The 17,159-nt window shown below is 48.9% G+C and overlaps 1 protein-coding gene across 11 annotated transcripts in view; it reads left to right on the top strand.

The window, feature by feature from the left end:
• Window positions 1-17,159, top strand: part of NRAP (nebulin related anchoring protein) — a 70,983-nt gene that overhangs the window by 20,991 nt on the left and 32,833 nt on the right. For 10 of the 11 annotated variants that reach the window (XM_011287568.3, XM_011287567.3, XM_011287564.3 and 7 more), the window contains 11 exons: window positions 26-133; window positions 1,105-1,209; window positions 6,271-6,369; window positions 7,651-7,755; window positions 8,913-9,020; window positions 9,267-9,368; window positions 11,166-11,363; window positions 11,931-12,035; window positions 14,337-14,435; window positions 15,565-15,669; window positions 16,818-16,925. In XM_011287568.3, the coding sequence (XP_011285870.2) occupies window positions 26-133; window positions 1,105-1,209; window positions 6,271-6,369; window positions 7,651-7,755; window positions 8,913-9,020; window positions 9,267-9,368; window positions 11,166-11,363; window positions 11,931-12,035; window positions 14,337-14,435; window positions 15,565-15,669; window positions 16,818-16,925 (1,242 nt within the window). The remainder of the gene's footprint in view (window positions 1-25; window positions 134-1,104; window positions 1,210-6,270; window positions 6,370-7,650; window positions 7,756-8,912; window positions 9,021-9,266; window positions 9,369-11,165; window positions 11,364-11,930; window positions 12,036-14,336; window positions 14,436-15,564; window positions 15,670-16,817; window positions 16,926-17,159) is intronic. The other variant, XM_023240955.2, reaches the window with a different exon arrangement.

The following is a 17,159-nucleotide window of genomic DNA, read 5'->3' as shown; positions in this document are numbered from 1 at the left end:
TTGAAAGTTTTGTGTTTCCATGTAGAATAAATATAAAGAAAACTACCAGAACCACATGAGGGGCCACTATGAAGGAGTTGGTATGGACAGACGGACCCTCCATGCTATGAAGGTTGGAAGCCTGGCAAGCAATGTGAGTCCTAGTTTGAAGGGCCTGTAGGTCTGGGGACCTGTTGGGGTGGAGGGAGGTGAAACGTGAAGATTTCAGCCAATTCTTTTTCGACTTCCCTTTGTAAAAGTCAGTATTCTATTGTGTAAACATTAACCGATACAACCAAAGCTAGGTTGACCATTTGCAAAAGCTTCAATTTATTGGTCTCAGCTTTCTCTGGCTTAAAGAGTTCTTAAATGTGTTATCATGGATCTAGTGTGAGAAAAACATTCCGTTTCTGAGAGAGAGAGAGAAAAATGGCTGAGCATAATTCTTATTTGAAATCCCCCAAATTTCCATAGTGTTTGTGGCTTGTTTGGAGTTGGTTAGCGGGTTGGTTGGCTCATTCATTTATTCAATGGTAGTGTTCATTGAAGACCTCCTGCGGGCAAGTGCCGGTCAAGGTGGTAGGATAACGAAATAGATCGGATCCCATTGTGTGTAATCTGTTAATCTCTCCTTGGCTTTGTCAGTTGGGTTGACAGGGTTGCAAATGTCAGGTTGTAAATCTTGGAGGTACAGGGCACTTAAAAGAAACTGATTTCATTATTAAAACATACAAAGGTCAAATTTCCTCTGCTTGAGAATGTCAAATTTGACCTATAGAAAAAAAAAATTTTAAATCTTGACTTTTCGTTTATTTTCTGGGGGTTTAGCCAAGAAGCTCTTTCATCATATACCCATGTGCCACTGCTTCCCTTTGTAAGGGGTTCCATAATTAATAAGAAAGATAAAATAAAAATGTGCTACAGATGGAAGTTCACTAATTTTGGATTAATTAAGAATTCAAATGAATTAAAGGCAAAGTGCGAACATAATTTAATTTTCCTTGGAGGTGGTGAAACTGAATTAATTTTATTTCTTGTTACTTTTTAGAAGTTTCCTATGTCATTCAAACAAGGTCAAAAGAAAGTGGGGACTAATTTCTTTCTTTCTTTTTCTTTGTGTTTCAGGTTGCCTACAAGGCTGATTATAAACACGATGTTGTGGACTACAACTACCCAGCCACTCTTACTCCTTCCTATCAAACCACAGTGAGACTGGTTCCCTTGAAAGATGTAAGTTCTCTTCCGGTAGCACCTTCTGCTTTATTGCTTGTCCCTTCCTCCTGTGGAGTGATTCTTAAGTAGCGAGATGGAAAGAGATAAGATGTAACAGTTCGTAACAGATGGAAGGGATTAAGAAGGGGAACTTTCCCACTAGGAAGCCCACGTATGCATGTTTGGAAACTCTTAGATTTTCCATGTAAGGTGGGGACAACTCTGGTTCCATCTTGAAAATAACCTGCTCTTCAGTATCTCCTTACAGAATTTGGTGGAATATGTCTGCTGTTGGGCACATTGAAAGTAATCATTCTTTAGCAATGAGGAGCTTCTTTTTTTCTTAATTTAAAGTTTTAGAGTATGGTATGTTGAAGGACTGCAGGAAGTAAAATAAAATAGCTAAAAGTTGAGAGGAAGTGGTAATGTTGACTCAATTTTCTCTCGGGAGCACTTGGGAAAGTATATGTATTTCTTAATTACTATAGTGGTGATTTTATTTAGGTACAGTTTGACTTGTCCCAATGAAATAAGTATAATTCATTAAATTTATTGTTTTCTAAGTGTAAGAATTTTACTGTATATGCTTATTACAGGCAATTTAGGAAATACAGAAAAGTACAAAGAAAAAGATTAAAGTCATCTGCTATCTTAAAAAGTAGTTAAGGTGGTTTAGAACTGAGTTCATATCCTAGTTATTGGCCAGTGATGGTTATCTCCAACTAGTCAATAATTTAATAAATAATTCAACATACATTTACTCAATGCCCAGTGCTACTTCCCTTTACATTCCCTTGGGATCAGCATGACCTCAGTAGTTGACTTGGGTGTTGCTCTCGGTAAATAGGTCTTCGGGTCGCTCTCCCTTTTGCTCGGAGTGGGAGCCTTGTCGGGTTCAGCTGGGCATCTCCAGTGTTGAACGCACGGCTTACGGGACAGCAAAGGACAGTCACCGGCAAAGGATAGTTTGGTGAATGAAATAAGCTTTTCAAATGTGTAGTAAAGCAAAGAATGGGAAGTCAAGGAATATAAAAGGCCTAAGCTTTGCTTCTTCTTTTCCCAGGAAGTTTGGTTGGGTTGACTTTCTCACATCACCTTCATGAAACCCAAGGTTACACTTGACTACCTAAGCTACTTCCTTTCTATTTTGGCTGCATGCATTACCTGGGAAACTTGAGGACCAAGAGCACCTCATTAAAATGCGAGTGTCTGCTCAGCCCGTAGAACTCCATCAGTCATGCCTAAGAGCACAGTCAAGTGGAGAGAGATTCCTACAACTTTGTACTCCCATTATAACAGGACTTGCTATTACATTTGTCTGTGGAAGGCTGTGGAATCAAACCACGCACCTGAAATACAGCCTGGTCAGCTGCACGAGTCTGATAGGAGAATCAAACCAGACTGGATTCGAAATGCTAATTAGAAGCAGAGGGAGATTCTGAACTAGAAGCCCAAGAGCCAGATCCAGGTTACAGAGACGTTTAGTTTGACCACACAGAATTGAAAAAGTAATTGGACCAACATATAGAGATTTGGGGAGTTCATGTAAAAATTCATATTTTCATCTCTTCTGGAAAAATCTAAAAATGCTGGGAATGGCCACCCTAGCTCCTGCATGATAGCAACTGGCTGGGACTGAGGGGCAGCTGCTCTGGGTTATCTTATTCTCCTTTACCTTCCCTTCCTGGCTCCCATGTGAATTTGAATTTACCACCCCAGAACGTAGAGATTTACATACAGGAAGTATCGGGAGAAGGAAGTTTGGGGAAGGAAGTTGGGGGGAATCCATTACAAGAGCATTTATGGTCCCTCTGTCTGGTGGCTCTAAAGGTGGTCAAATAGCTATGAAATGAAATAAACAAGTGTGCGTCTTTAATTAGAGAGCATTCCCTTCAGATGGATTTTATCAACACTAATAGCATTAAAATGAGATTCCATCCTCAGCAAAGAGCTCCTTCAGAAAGTAGATTGAAGCAATGGCCAAGCATCTGTGATGTTGCAGAGATGTGATTAATCTTGGAGACTGTTAATTATGTCCCGCAGAGGAGAGTAATTGTGCTCTGCAACATACTAATGCAGAATTATTGGGAAGGAATATGCCTTTTAAAAAAAATACAGTTTTCGTGACATTTTATCATGCATAATTCTGAACTCTAATAGACTCTTTATTATGAGATGATAATTTCCCCTCTGAGTTAATGCACCAGGAAGCAACTGCACTCTAATCTCATTAATGGTTGACATTGAAATGACTTTATATTTCCTACTTTTCCTATATACCCCATATCCGCAACTCACAGTGGGCAAAAACTTTTCTCCCTGGACCACTAACCAAAAAGCACAAAGCGATGCCGTGCTTTATCTCCAAATCCAACAAAATACCCCGTGGCTCAGTGTCGGGAAAGCTCAATTTTTCCTAGATCCTGTTCTAGGAGTTAATTTGTAAGTCATTTGTTCATACCCAGAACATATTTGCCTGTCTAAACAATGGTAGCTCTGGCTATGGGGGATCCCTGATTCATCTGTAAAGAAAAAAAAAGGTAATCGCTCCAAGCACCCTCGCTTTGCAAGCCAGGTTTACAGTGGGAGCCACTTTGGCTGACATTAGCTGGGTGACCTTGGGCAAATTAGTTCTCTGGGACTCTGTTTTTGCCTTGTAAGGTGGGGATAATAAGAGCGTCTGCCCGCAGGGTGGTTGGATTAAATGCATTCTTGTGTGTGAAGCACCGGAAGTGGTGCTAGGCACAGAAAGTACCATTCTTAAGCCACGATTGTCGTTAGCCCGCGGTGGGACAGGCAAGAATGGAGTGAGTACAAGGAGGAGACACGGGAGACAATGGCCCTTAGGTCTATTTCACTTGAGTCACTGGGCTTTAAAAACGTTGAACTATTCGTCAGCATTTAAAAATGGCAAGACTTGACACAATAAAATAGATTTTGGGTTTCTTTGGAATAACTGGAAGATCTGATCATTCTGGGCCCCGCACTGTTGCACCGTAACTGGTTCCCAGAGCTGAGCAGCAGCTTCGGGCCTTTGCCACAGTCCCCCCCACTCCTGAATGCTTCCCCAACAATGAGGCCAAACCCTTAGCCCCTACTAGCCCTTCACCTGTACCCAGCTAGTGGTCTGTCCGGCTGTCACAGATTTTGTGACCTCTGGGCTGCAAAGTCTCCCTGAGGTGAGCTGTCACCTATGAAGGCAGCAACAGGAAGTAGCAGCCGGCAGGTAGAATGAGAGGCATCAGACTCTAGACAGACCGCTGGTGGGAGGACAGGGCAGTGGTGCCCCTTGCGGAGGGCAGGGCCAGCGGCCAGAGGAGTATGGCCAGAGGCGGTAGGTGGAGGTCTGGGCAGAGGTGCCAGTAGACAGTGGGGACACAGCAAAGGGGTGTGACGTTCTTAGGCGTGACCTAGGCCGAAGGATGCGGCCGCACTGTGTGGGAGACCGGGCGGGGTCCCGAGCTTCAGGCGATATGACAGAGGCATGAAGACTGGGCGTGGGGTGTTCAGTGATCTGGTTGCTATGAGCAAAACCGGGGTGTCGCTGACGGGAGGGCCTAGCCAGGAGCCTATAGGCAGAGGGGCTCGGGTGTCACAAGCCACCGGGTCAGTTTGGGGCCCCGGGAGCAAGGGCCCCGCTGAGATATCTGCACGGACTGTGCAAGTCTGCTCGCTCCGTGCAGAGTAGCCTTCTGTGGCTGTTTGCTGAAGGAATGCATGAATGAGCAAATGAATGAGCGTCAGGGGACCACGCAGGCCGCAGGGAAGAAGGTCAGGAATAGGTTAGGGGTGCGTTAAGTTTTCCCTCCTTTCCCTGGATTGAGGGCCGGCCTTGGTTAGACTGTGGAACAGGCCATCCCCCACCTTCAGCCTCTTCGTCTTCGCTAGCCTGCATCCCGGCTCCCCTTCCGCCTGTGCGGGGCTCTGGGCCCTCGCGCAGCTCACCGCCACCCCCTCCCTCGTCACCTGCCGCCAGGCCTCAGACATGTTCCTACACCTCTCTGCTCAATTCGCATTCTGTCTACAGTGGATCTTAGGAGGAAGATCATCCATGTCTTAGTGGATGTTTGGAGGAAAAGAAGACAATTGAATGAATGTCTTCTCATGGGCAAATGGCTAATAATCCTTGAGTCTCTGAAGGGCAAATTGTACTTTCCAAAGAGAAAACCCACGAGCCCCCCGTGCCTTGAAATGATGGGAAACCTGGAAGTCAGTGCACTCGGCTGTGCTGGAGGTTTATCTTACCTCCTTCTCTTCTGAACCGGCCCACCCTTCTTCTTTCGCGAACGTGCGAAGCTTTCGGCCATTTTCTCAGGGACACCGACGGGGCGGAAGTGAGGGCCAGGCAGGGGCTGGCATACAGGGTGAAGCCACGCGAAGACCGTCCTCGCCCAGAGCTACTGATGCGCCCTCGCCTCCCACCTCGACGTGCCTATGGCATCAGTTGGACTTTTTGTCCCTCTTGCATTTTTCGTTCCCTTTTTAAAAAGACCTCTTTTCTTTTGAAGCATAAAGCATATATAGAAAAGTACATTAAGCATAGATAGGCGGCTTGAATTATTACAAAGTGACCTTGTGCGTGTGTTTCCATTGGGAATGCATGTAAGAATAGAACTGTTGAGACCTAAGGTATGGGTGTGTATGCCAAAGTGCCATATTGGTCCCAAAGTAGCTTTGCCAACCCGCACTTCCACCAGCTGTGTTGTGAGCGTTTCTGCAGCTCCACATCCTTGCCAGCCCTTGGTAGAGTCAGTGGCTTAAATGTTCACTCTTCAGGCAAAAGTGGAGGGGTGTCTAATTGCAGTTTTCATATGCATTTCTCTGATTCATAACAATAATAACGTAGATGAGCACCTTTTCCTGTGCTCACTAGCTCACTGTGCTCCTGTTAAAGTCACTCAAATCTACCATGTCTTGGGGTTTTCTTGTCTGTGGGGTTGGAGAGTCTGTTGGTTTCCAATTGGAATCTTTGATCCTTTTTGTAGTAATCAGAGGATCACAGCTCTGCTGAGCTTAGGGGCAGGGAACTAATAAGCAAATCTTAGAGAAAAGTGTTTTTTGTTTGTTTGTTTTAACCAGGTCCACTATAGGCAAAGCATCGACAAATTGAAATACAGCTCTGTGACCAACACCCCTCAAATTGTCCAAGCCAAAATCAATGCCCAGCAACTGAGTCATGTAAGTAACCTGTCCTTGCCTAGTGGGGGACTCACAATTGCTTTGTGACCCCTGGATATCTGGATATCTTTGTGACCCAAAGGAGTTGGCTTTCACTCATGGTGACCTATGTCTTGTGACAACCATGAAATGACCTCCCCTCAGTGTAAACTGTTTATTATGGAAAATTCCAAATATATTTAAGTGTAGAAAGGATAATGTGACGACTCCCCGTGTATCCATCCCTCAGCTTCAACCACTACCAACTCATGGCCAGTCATGCTTCATCTATATGCCCATCCACTTCCCCATTTTGTGTTATTTTAAAGAAAAAAGACCAAAGATTAGATAATTTAACCTACCAATACTTTAGGGTAAATCTCTAAATGATTAAAAATTTTTAGACATATTTATACAATTTTAGTATATCACTCCAAAAAACTAATAGTAATTCTTAATGCCACCAGTGTCCTATTAGCATTCAATGTTCCAATGATCTCATAAAGTTATCATTTTGTCCTACGGTTCGTTTGGAACAGGATCCAAATGAGGTCCATGCTTGTGAATGGCTGATAGCTCTTTAAGATTCTTTTCATCTTTAAGTTTTCCTGGTTTTCTCTTTTCTTTCTTGCAAGTTGTTTATTGAAGAAACTGGACTGTTTATCCTGTTACGTTTCCCACAGTCTGTACTTTGCTTACTGGATCCCTACGTGGACTTCATGTGTTCCTCTGGCCTCCAAATGTCCCATAAAATAGTAGCTAGATTTATAGGTTGGATCAGGCTCAGGTTCAATTTGGGGCCAAGGATGCTTTTCAGATGATGCTCTATTTTTCCACTGGCAATCACCTAATGTCTGGTCGGCCCTTTTTTGTGTGTGACTTAAGATGGCTTTTTTTTTTTTCAATATGAGCAGCCATTGATAGTTACTCCCTGAGTATCTACTCTGCCTATAGTGAGATGTTTAGCGGTGTAGCACATTAAAAAAAAAAAAAAAAAGAAAAAAAAAGTTCTGTATCCATAGTGCTTCAAAGGAGAGTTGGTGAAATAACCACAGGGAAATATTTTATACACTCACAACTCAGAGTGTGCCTTTGACTTGTTTTACTTGTCACTTGACCTCTTTAATCAGCTGATTTAAAACACTCATAAACTTGCAGGCTTCCTTGTCAAATTTTCCAAAAACTCCTGTCGGCTATTGGGTCTAAGGGGAAAGTGAAAAAGAGAGGCTTGCCTCCAAAATTCACCTCCTGTCTGTATAAAAACCTTGCATTTACCCTGTGGGTTGATTTTAAATCCAACAGGTGAATTACCGCGCTGACTATGAGAAAAACAAGTTGAATTACACATTGCCACAGGACATACCTCAGCTGGTGAAGGCCAGAACCAATGCTGAACTATTCAGTGAGGTGAGCAAGCAGTGGAGGTGAGAATGTGGTAGGGGGTGCGTAACCTATGTGAAGGTGAGGGCACCAGTCCCAACAAGCAGGGGCTGTTGTGTTTGGGGAGAGACGTTCATCAGGGACGCCCATCACATTATTGTTTTGAATTTTGCTGTCTCATGGACTGTGGCAGTTCACAGGGGATAAACTGATTGTAGAAATGTAATTCTCATGATCTGAGCATGTGCACAGCATGTTCTCAGACACACACACACACACGCCATCACCATCATGGTCATCCTCGTCCTGATGACTTCCGACCGGTGCTTTGCTGTGTGGCGAAAATTCGAGTTTTGAGATCAATCTCAGTCGCTAGATTTTTCCCGGAGTCACAAGGGGGCTGTGATTAGGCTTCTCGTTCTAGATGGGGGCAGGAGAAGAAAAAAAGGAACTAACATTTATTGAATGCCTGCTCTGGGCAGCACACTGAGACAGGCAACCAAAAATGGAATTATTCAATTATCATCACCCCCCAAGGACGCATTTATTGCAGGGACACAGTGGCATGGGCTTTGGTATGAGAATCCCCCAGGTCAGATGCTGGCACTGCGATTTTTAAGCTGTGTGACCTGTGTGAGGTCATAGATGTCTCTGAGCCTCATAGGCCTAATGCAAAGTATGTACAGTTGATGAGTAGAAGGCACTTAGGAAGGACCAATAAACTGAAGGTGTTGTTACCATGGTAATATCAATACCTTCCATCTTTACCAGCTTGGGATCTGTTTTCATGTTCTATATCCAGTTTATCCCCACAACAGCCCTAAGACAGATGATAGGAGTTTTTTTTTGTTTTTTTTTTTTTTTTTCAAATGGCAGAGTAAGGCTGAAAGAGCTAATGTGCCCTTCCCAAGGTCTCATGATCAGGAAACAACAGAGCAGGATAGACACATGGCTCTTCTCTTTGTCCCGTCCCATCCCCGCTGCCCTGCACGGCCCCACAGCTCAGGAATCAACAAACCATGTTAATAATTGCTGTTACGTTTTGACCATCATAGGCAAGATTCTGGTCTGCAAACAGATGGAGAAACCAGCTTTGTGGTCGTCGTCGTTGTTTTAAACGTCTTTGTAACCTTTGGCAGGAAGATGGATCGGGACTCCTATTCACCTGTGTTTCTGTTCGTCAGGTTAAGTACAGAGAAGGCTGGGACAAGGCCAAGGGGAAAGGATTTGAGCTGAAACTGGATGCTATGTCTCTGCTGGCCGCCAAAGCCTCCGGAGAGCTTGCGAGCAATGTAGGTTTTTCTCTCATTAACTCAGAAATGCATAAGAAATGGTTCCGATAAAATGTCAGTGGTCCTGCGGAAAAAAAATAATGACCGCTAACGTTGTAAACATCACGCCTCTTTAATCTTCTTCTGGGTTCGCGAAAGATGGGGAGGTTGTTTTCAGAACTCTTCCCCTTGCCCTGTGAATACCAGAGCCCCTTCGATGGCAGAGTTTCCTTTCCCCTCACAGTAAACCTTTTTCTTTCTCTCAAGATTAAATATAAGGAAGAGTACGAAAAATCAAAAGGCAAAGTCATGGGCACTACGGACTCCAGGCTTCTGCACTCTCTGCAGGTTGCCAAGATGAGCAGTGAGGTAAACTCTTTTCCGTCCTCCGCACTTTCTCAGGCTTGTGCTACTTTAAGAGTCCTTCCAGGACCTACTTCACTGCTACCTTTTTATTGACTTCCATCTACAATTTCTTTCCCTGTTGGTGTGAGAAGTTTGTTTGCTTTCTTTATCTAGCCAAAGCATACTATTCTTTTAAAATAGGGGCACCTGCGTGGCACAGTCAGTTAAGCGTCCGACTTCGACTCAGGTCATGATCTCATGGCTCATGGGTTCCAACCCCGCGTTGGGCTCTGTGCTGAGAGCTCAGAGCCTGGAGCCTGGTTCAGATTCTGTGTCTCCCTCTCTCTCCCTGCCCCTTCCCCTTCCCCTGCTCATGCTCTGTGTGTGTCTCTCTCTCCATTAAAAAAATTAAAATAAAATAGATGAGAGGTGGGGCCCCCAACAGTGATCTCTTTCTACTGCTCAAGGTACAAAGGTGTCCGGCCACAGTTATTCAACCCACAGATGTTTACCAAGCAGCTACTATGGGCAAGATCCCGTGTAAGACACCTGGGCTATCAGAATGGACAACACATAACAGGTTCCTCCCCAGTGGAGCTTAATTCTTACGGGGAGAGTTAGACACCAAGCGCCCTGTCTGTTGTGACAATGTCCTGGATGAATCCTGTGGCTATGACACACTTGATACTCAGAATGTTTAGCAGATAACTGAGTCGCCTAAACTCCAACCAGTCGAAATGACCCTGCTGGTAAATGACTGTGGTGGCTGGAGATGAACCTTGGTAAACGTCACCTGCCGAAATCCTTTGGGGAGGGAGGGTTCTGCTACGAGGGACCTACTCGGTTTCAGATCAGGCCTTCCCTGCCAAAGCCGAGGAGGCCAAAAGGACACACGAGCGCTGAGTTTCTGCTTTACAGCGGCTGCTCCAAGTTGGTGCAGGCTGCATGGCACAGCCAGATATAATTCCCTGGTGAGTCATTAAGGAGCCATGGTTTAAACAGAATGAGAGAGTTGGCATCTGGGTCGCCATCTTGGATGTGCCTACAGAACACGTCCTGTGGAGTGCGTTGTCATGAAATATACAGAGACACTGAGAATTTGGCTGCAGGTTAGACAGAGAACAGAATTATACTTCTTATTTTCAGCAGGAGGAGTTGGGGCCAAAGGATGGTGTCTTGCCCAAACTTGTGTAGTAGTCAGTGGTAAAGGTAGAGATTGGATCCTAGAAGTGTAACTTCTGGAACCATACTGACTCCGCTGTGGCATGCCACCTTTCCTCACCACCACACCACCATCACCCCTGTCACTGCTGTCATCACCGACATCACCACTGTCATTGCCATCCTCATTGGGAACGTTTGCCAAGTGGCTGCTCTCTGCCAGTCCCTGCACTTAGCAGGTTTCAGCTGCTACCTTGCTTGCTTATCGCAATAGTCCCCTGAGGAACATGAGCCCCAGAGGTCATCCACTTGGCAAAGGGTGGACCAGGTCTGACCTAAGACTTGTCTGGCTCTGCAGCCCAAGCTCTGTTATTCTGTCTCGTAAACGTTCTGCAGAAACCGTAGATCGAGCATTCTCCTCCTGGAGAAGCCAGGGAGAAAGATTTCATATTGGTGAGAGGCATTCCCGCCAGAGCCAGAGCAGCATGGGGCCTCAGCTCCTCAGCAGCACCGCCTTCCCGAGCCAGAAATTGGGCCCCACCTTTCTGACAGATGAGTGACATTGTCGTTTCCTCATGAAAGCCCGGGCTGCTTTTCTGTGTTTTGAACCGCTTCTGCAAAGGCCGACCTCAAGTAATGGGTCTTGTCGGTACATTCAAGGTCGAATACAAGAAAGGCTTTGAAGAGAGTAAGACCCGCTTCCACCTACCCATGGACATGGTACACATCAAGCATGCTAAGAAGGCCCAAGCTCTGGCCAGTGACCTGGACTACAGGAAAAAACTGCATGAATACACTGTGCTGCCTGAGGACATGAAGACTCAGTGGGCCAAGAAAGCCTACGGGCTCCAGAGCGAGGTGAGCCCTCACTCAATGCCGGTTCTCCTCCCGCACCCCTCGCGGTTGGGCACAGGCACGTCTTGAGAGCGATTTGGAACCTGTGCACGAGTCTGTTCCGTGACCCCGAGGACCAGGAAGAACTTCTGAGATGCGTCAGCTGCAGGGAAGGCGGGTGGGGAGGTTGAGCCCTAGATACAGTCGAGACAGCAGAGGCAAGAGGGCGGAGGACTGGGGCTCAGAGCTGGTGCAGAAGGCCAGATGTGTTGATCACGGCGCTGAGCAAGGAGGAGGCGAGCGTTGAAAATGGCAAGTAAATCTTGGAAATTTAGCAGGTTGGGAGATGCGATGTTCGGTCAAAACTGTGTGAAAAGCCCTCTTTTTGGTGCGGTTGTGGTGTTTGAGCACTAAGGTGGGAGATGATCTGCTGGTTACAAAGTGAGTCAGTGGCCTCACCCGCAAGGAGAGTCCAGCCCGACTATGAAAGAGCCGAGGGCAGTTCTACAAATGCAAGAACAAGGGTTTTCCGAACTCTCCCATCTTCTTTGCACCCGCACGTCTGATTACAGCTTGGGTTTTCTCTTGCAGCTGCAGTACAAGGCCGACCTGGCGTGGATGAAAGGAGTCGGGTGGCTGACGGAGGGGAGCCTCAATTTGGAGCAGGCCAAGAAAGCGGGACAGCTGATCAGCGAGGTAACCTGAGCTCGGGCCCCCCGGCTCCTAGTGGTTCTCAGCCCGCGACGCGCCGAACGCCGTCTTTTCCCCTGATGCCCCCTCCCCAGACCCCCGGCTTGTTTTGAGGGGGACTCAGAGGAGGACCTCTTCGTTTCGCACCTGCGAGGGCACCCTGACGAATGTTCCGCACGCCCTCCCCCATCCGGGGAGGCGTTCGTGAGAAGCCTTAGCGGTTTACGTAGAGGAGCAGTGGCAGCCAAAGAATAATCCAGAAGGGTTGTAATACGCAGTCGATTAGCACGTGGGAAAATGTGTTTGTCACGTGAGGCGTGTGTGCTGCCTCCTGAATCAGAGGGTCTGCTGTTTGGAGGTCAGCACTCTTCCCGGTGCTGTGCCTTCGACTCACTGCAGACTCCGGTCAAGTCACTCGAGCCTTCCGACCCTTTCTGTCGTGTAGAACAGGGAGTGTTTGAGAGTCCCTGCGGCTCTCTCTCCACCAGGCAAAGTGGGCTTTGGCAGCCGGCAGAGGAAGACTTTTGAAGGGCATCTCATTTGGAAGTGTGACTATTTCAGGAGCTCTGTTTGGGATCCTCAAAGGGAATTCTCGTGTCAGGACCAGGAAGGCTGAGTCGGCATATCTTTTGCAAATGGTAATAATAGTGATAACAGCTGCACAGTCCCGCAGCCGTTGCTGTCATTGATTGACCACTTTGAGGATGTTGCTCGCATACTGCTCGTTCGTTGCCCGCGGCGGCCCTGTGTGAGGAGACACTATTACTCCCCGGTGAAGATCATTTTAGTGAGGGAAGAGGGACTGAGAGTTTCGAGGGAGGAGCAGAGCTGGGCTCTGTCCCAGTGTGTTCGGCCCGATGCCCCAGCTCCTGACCATTAGGTGGTAGTGCAGCCCCGAAGCACGTTTTGTAAATGACTCTTATGTTTCCACTGCTCGTCCTTCTCTCAGACACAGACACGCTTAAGGTTAGGATATAGAAATAAAGAAATAAGGTTATGAGGAGACCCAACCAGCTGACCTCCAGCCCTAGGAATTTCCATCTGTGTCTCACTTCCTCGGCCTACGAATTATTAAGCTCCTCGAGGGCCGGGAAAACACTATTCTCTTCGCCTGTTTTATGTTTCTGTTGTGCCCTGTCCAGGGTGGATTCTTGGCTCCTCAGCAATTTCTTATGATCTGACCCATGCAGAGCCTGGAATAATCAGGAATTTCCAACCATGGGAGGGAAATGCGACTTCCTTCAATTATGTGGTGAAGGAGTTTTCCCATTCAACACAGTGGAACTAGAGAGGAAAATTGCAAATCTCTTTGGAGAATTTTTTTCCCTAAAGGCAGGAAATTTGGAGTCTCCAATATCCCAGACCCGACTCTGGGTTCAGGTGGTGCCCGTGACCCTCTTGCTGACAGAACTGGTGTGGTGCTCACCTCTGCTCTCCCCGCCGCACGAGGCTTTTGCTTCAGTGAAGCCACCCCCAGCGGCCGCCCTTCCCGTCCACTTTGGCACCTCCGGTGGAAAAGCCAGAGGAACTAACCTCCGGGAGGGACAAGAAGTCCCTGTGGGGAGACAGAATTAGCACATGTGAAATCTTGCCAGTTACTTTGTGGGTGTGAGGCGGGGACACAGTGAGGACGAGACCTCGGCGATCTGGGACATGAAGGAACTGGGAGGCTGGATCCCACCCGACCGCCAGCCTCCCGCCTGTGGCTCCCGGCGTCCCCGTTCCCTATGGCATAGGGGATCCTTGGATAGCCGTGATGGCACCATGCCCAACGGTGACAGCTGATGTGGACCGTTGCTGGGTCCACGGACTCCGCTCGCGGAAAGCATGGCATTGAAGCCTCTGCCCCACCCCAGAGTGAGACAGCTTCTATTTTTTGTGCCGCCGTAGCAAGGGCAGCTCGGGTGACCAAGAGAGGTGCCCAAGGTCACGAAGCTGGAGAGGGGCAGAGGCGAGACCTGGCCTCCGTCTTCCTGGTCGTAAAGCCAAGTTCCCTCCACGTCACTTTTCCTATGTCAGATCTCGATTTATAAAATGGGTGCATCCCGGGGCATAAGGTGAAACATAGGGTTTCCTGAGGGAGAGGCTCAAGTTCTCACTCAAGGGTGGGAACTAAAAGAGGCTCCCCAGAGCGGGCTGCCTCAGGCCTGTGTGGTCCCGATTAAGCTGCCGGACCAGCCGTGACGGTCCCCCTCCCCCCAAGAAGATGCACGGGTCACTGAAAGTGTGCGTGCGGATGTAAGCACGAGTTTGGTGGGGGGGACAGCCAATCCCTAATGCTACGCTGTCCCTTTTCTTTGGAAACAGAAAAACTACAGGCAGAGGGCGGACGAGCTCAAGTTCACCAGTGTGACCGACAGCTCCCAGATGGCACACGCCAGGAAGAGCCAGGAGCTGCAGAGCGGAGTGAGTCCCGAGCTGCCCTTTCTCCGCCATGCTGCTGTGTCACGGGCCAGGCGTCTCTGAGACCACAGCAGGTGCTGCCCGGACACGATCCGGGCACCAGAGAGCCTCTCCTTTAGACAGGCGGGGCCTGGCTCTCCCAGAGCCTGCAGGCTGTCTCCGGGCACCGGACCCCAGCTCTCTCTGCCTTACCCCACTTCCCTTCTCTGCTGGTTGTGAGGACAGATGCCGACTGATGCTACTCATTTCAGCTTTCGGTATTGCCCCGTCTCGCTTTCTTCTTCTTTCTTCCCCCTCCTCCTACCTCTCATCACAGGCTCTGTCTTTCTGCAGCCGGGAGAGAATTCTCTTTGGGGGGGGGGGGACATGCACCCCAAGACGGGCGGCATCGGAGTGAAACACCATGTATGTTGTTTGCACGTCAGTGTTGGGCACTTCCTGTGCACGTACACCAAGCATGTGTTGGAGCTGCCGCAGGGTGGCCAGGACCGTCCTAGTCGTCCTTCATAAAGGTCCAGGGACACGTGCCGGAAAGGACGCTACCAACAGAGCTCAGGGGCATCAGAAAGCCGCCTTTTGGAAGCTCAAGTTGGGGGGTGGGAGGGAAGGGGAGAGAGAAAGAACAGAGGGGTACGTTTTTCATGGAGCAGGTGTTCACTTGTGCAGGTGTCACTGCCTGTGAATGCATTGGGACTGGCGATGGGGGCAGGGGGACGTGCAGGGGAGCAGAGAATGCTTCTTATTTTTCTCATTCGGGGAGCCTGGGCCCACCTGAGCCCTGCAGCGGGTTATTTTCTGTGGCCGTGGACAGCATAGATGGGAACAGCTTGGGAAGCTCAGTGCCTTCTCAAGGGCGACGTGTGTAGACAGGGACCTTGGCAGTGTGGTCGGGTTGGTCCCCTGACCACATTCTTCTCGCAGCTCCTCACTGCCTCGCCTTCTGCCTTCACCTCTCCGGCCTTAAGCCCCATTCGCTGTCGTCTGCTAGCCAGCGTCTGGTCTGGCGGGTTTTGTAACGGACCCCCCCGTGCAGGTCTCAGAAACGCCAAGCAGATCTGAAGGTGCACCCGCGATGCCGTGCCACCCACCCCACCCTGCCACCTGCTCCTGACCCAGTGCTCTCTCCTGACAGGTGGCCTACAAGGCAGGAAATGAACAGTCCATCCATCAGTACAGCATCAGCAAAGATGAGCCTCTCTTCTTACAGGCCCGGGCCAATGCTGCCAATCTCAGTGAGGTATGGCCAGAGGGGGCGGGGGCGGCTGTAAACTCTGCTTTCCCGCGTAGGCGCCTGGCCACTGTGCTCTGTCACCTGGGGTTCCACACATCCGGTCGTTGTAAACAGCTCATCCAGCAGACCTCGTTCCTGGCCAGTTGTAGGGGGAGGGAAGGACCACTTTCCCTAGGAACGAGCTGGCGGGAGATTTGACCCACTGACTATATAACAGGGTAGGAGGCAGTGGTTCTTCCAGGGTCGTGGCTCGAACAGCAGTAGAGCATTGCTAGAAGGAAGGAAGCAGCACTTGAAGGCGTTAGCTCCAAACTGCTTGGGTTTGTTCGATCCTTGGGGCTATCACTTACTAGGTGTGAGACCCTGGGCTAATTCTTTGCACTCAGTTGTCCCATTGGCAAAGGACGGGTAATACTAGTTCCCGTCTCATCGGGTTGTCACGAGGCTTCAGTGAGCTAATATACGGAAAGCCCTGGGAGGAGGAGGAGTGTGCCGAAGGTAGCCACTACCCAGATGGCTCTCAGACACAAAGCATGCGTGGCCCCAACCTTCTCCTCCCTATCTTTCAGCAGGGGCCTTCCTCAGCTCTGCCCCTCAGCTCCCAGGTCTTTGGAGTCCTGATCTGAGTCCTAGGTAGAGGGGAAAATTAGAAGGAACAACAGGGGCTAAATTGATTCATACACACAGAGAGGGAGCCTTCAGAAGAGAGACCTTGAAACCCATAGGTGGGGGCAGGAAGGGACATGGGAGGAGCAAGGACAAGCCCCAGGTGGGCTAGAGGCTGGAGGCAGGGAGACAAAGGTACGCAGCTGTGGCACCTGCTGGGCTGAGCGGGCTGTGTGCGCAGGGGTGGGGAACCTTCCAGAAATGTTGCCGGGCGTTTTGCAATGTTATTCCACCTCGGGCATGTCTTTGAGACCCCCGTGAAGACTCCTAGTAGTTTTCAAGGCCTCTGGAGTTCAAATTCAGCTTCTTATGACCGAAGCCCTGTGTGTTAGGAGGCCTTGAGGCAGGAACAAGGAGGTCTGGTGGTGTTCAGGTTACCAGGTTTCTGTGGAAGGACGCAGTCGTGTTTGCCTCCTGGAGAGAGCGTTACAGAGTCTAGGGAAGGCTTCCCGCAGGAGGATGATCTCTTTTCTCCCCCACCTCCTCAGAAACTGTATAAGAGCAGCTGGGAAAACCAGAAGGCGAAAGGGTTTGAGCTACGTCTTGACTCCTTGGCCTTCCTGGCAGCCAAAGCCAACAGGGACCTGGCCAGCGAGGTGAGTAGGTGCTCAGTTTGTACAGGGCGCCACGAATCCTGCCGTTTTCCATCTAGGAGAGTCAGAAAGGGTCTGAGCCTCAGGGTCCCATCGGCGAAGTGGGGATAAATACGACTGCTTCACAATGAGATAATCCTGTACAAGCCGAGAGCACACTGCTTGCCACACGTTGGCTTTCAGTAGGTGGAGGCATTGTCAGCGGCAGCAGCACAAGTAGTAAGCTAAATGGCTTAC

Source organism: Felis catus, chromosome D2 (genome assembly GCF_018350175.1).
Source record: "Felis catus isolate Fca126 chromosome D2, F.catus_Fca126_mat1.0, whole genome shotgun sequence".
NCBI lineage: Eukaryota > Metazoa > Chordata > Mammalia > Carnivora > Felidae > Felis > Felis catus.
This window is presented reverse-complemented; position numbering and strand designations above follow the sequence as displayed.